We start from the raw sequence: 2,249 nt of genomic DNA on the forward strand, positions 1-2,249 counted from the left end.
TAGTCCCTTATTTTTTGCTGGTTTGTTCATTCATGCTTGGTAACTTAACAGTGAGCATTGATGTAGAAATACATTCTATTGTACTTGCTCATAGATGTATATATATATTATTCTATATTCTCAGACAAACAATTTAATGCTGAGAATTTGTTCGAAACTCTGCAAACTGGGTCTCTACTTTGTCAGTTGGCTGCCTTTATTCATAAATTTGCTGCCGAGCGAAATGTTCGCCCCAAATCTGCAAAACATCGGAGTGGAGAAGGCCCAATATCCGCCCAATTGGCGTTACGGGGTACCTCTATGCATGCCTGCTTTTGTCTAATGTTTAGCGCCCACACTGTCCGGCGCCACACTGTCCGGCGCCACACTGTCCGGCAAAAATCCCCCCAAAAATAATCATCCACAAAGTAACATACATGGTAACTCGTAAGCTGGCACGAGGTGTCAAACCCGTGTTATAACGACTGACGTTTTCCGGCCACGCGAGGATGGAGTAAAGTAAGTTACATTCAATCACTGGTTCTTTTGGTGCATGAATACTGAATAAAAGTCTAATAAAGATTTTTGGTAATTTTTTTGAACTAACATTTTCACTTTGTTGACTTTGGTCATCTTTATCAGGTTATTTATATGAAAGTAAAATAGTTTAGTTTTGAAATATATTAGACTTTGGTACATAAAGTATATTAAATTTATATTATAGCCTACTTCGCAATACCATATTACATAAAATATTTTAATCCTACATCAATAATTGTTTGTAAAGTTATTAAACAAAGGTTAATTGTTCCAGGTCACAGTTTACCGATTCCCGAACCCCCACTTTTTCGAGCCAGCGCACAACCAGGTTCGTTCTTAGCAAGGGACAATGCTTCAAACTTTATCGATTGGTGCAAACGTCTCGGTGTCGATGATTCATGTTTGTTCAAATCCGAGGGTTTAGGTGAGTTTATAGTTACCTTTGTGATGTCATGAATGTAACTATTTTATTCTTGTGTGGTAGAGCAACATCAGTAGCTAGTAATAACATGGGTGTTCTGTTTCATGCAGCTTGTGCCTGTATTGTTACCGCATTTTTTTTCTGTAAAGATGACAATTTGGACTAACCATTTGTGACCAACTGATTGGTGCAACATGTAATTATTGTCAAGTTTTTTGGCCCAGAACACCCACAATGGTTGCAGCATCAAGCCTCAAATTTTGCAATTTCTGGTTATGAAATCTCTAACTATTATGCCTACATGATTTTTTCTCACATTCTTTTTATACCAAAAATTTTTTTTATTCTTTGTTTTAGTTCTCCAAAAACAGCCAAGGAACGTCGTTCTGTGTTTGCTTGATGTTGCACGTAAAGCTGCAAGGTTTGAATATTTGTAATGAATTAATTTGGTTCATCATCAGTGTTAGGTAAGCTGGGTAGTCTACACGTGTGTATGACACAATAAGCGGTGCAGCCAGATGTTGCAAGGACTGTGGTTGGCACACATGTCTCTCACCTGGAGGTAATAAGTTCAACAAAAGTTGCTGCTACCTTTGTGGGCGTATGTGTTTTAGATAAAAAACTTAACAACAATTGCTTCAACCCAGTGGTCACTAATGGGTTGTCTAAATTATCAGCCATACATAAAAACCAATCACCCACAAAGTTACATGGTGACTCAAAAGCAGGCACGTGGTGTATCACCGTGTATGAAATAGAACATCTGTGTTATAACTACTGTCCAAGATAAATTTAATCCATAGACACGGGATTCCTCCTCCTGAACTTATCAAGTTGGAAGATGAGATTGATAGACAGGAAGTGATGCGTGATGAACAGGAAGTGATGTCATCAATATCAATCAACTTAAACAAGAGAGCTAAGGTTTGCATGCTGTGGCGTTTATTTCATGATCCATCAATAAACCATTGGTATCATATACAGGTACTAAAACTCGATGATGCGGTACATGCAGTCGTGGATGGGCAACCGTTTAATGGACAGGTGAACATCAAGAGAATCGGGGAGGGAAGATATAAAATTGATGGAAAAATTGTCTTTATTAGGGTGAGTGTGGTGTTATAACTATCCAGGTATAACTTAGCATGAAAGTAATTAGACATCAGGTTCATATATGTGATATTTGTAAAATGATCTTTGTCACACCATTTGTCACTTTGTCACAACAATAGCTTTAACATATTGAAGCAATTTTGATTAACCATGATAATCATGAAACTAAAACCGGCGCCGTGGCGTAGTGGTTAGC

General features: G+C 37.8%; 1 protein-coding gene across 1 annotated transcript in view; it reads left to right on the forward strand.

Moving 5' to 3' along the window:
* LOC104266845 (growth arrest-specific protein 2-like) overlaps positions 1-2,249 on the forward strand; it is a 4,314-nt gene that overhangs the window by 193 nt on the left and 1,872 nt on the right. The window contains exons 2-6 of the mRNA XM_026836518.1: positions 67-292; positions 794-943; positions 1,298-1,361; positions 1,744-1,864; positions 1,925-2,047. Coding sequence (XP_026692319.1) covers positions 67-292; positions 794-943; positions 1,298-1,361; positions 1,744-1,864; positions 1,925-2,047 — 684 coding nt within the window. The remainder of the gene's footprint in view (positions 1-66; positions 293-793; positions 944-1,297; positions 1,362-1,743; positions 1,865-1,924; positions 2,048-2,249) is intronic.

Source organism: Ciona intestinalis, chromosome 1, assembly GCF_000224145.3.
Source record: "Ciona intestinalis chromosome 1, KH, whole genome shotgun sequence".
Taxonomy (NCBI): Eukaryota; Metazoa; Chordata; class Ascidiacea; order Phlebobranchia; family Cionidae; genus Ciona; species Ciona intestinalis.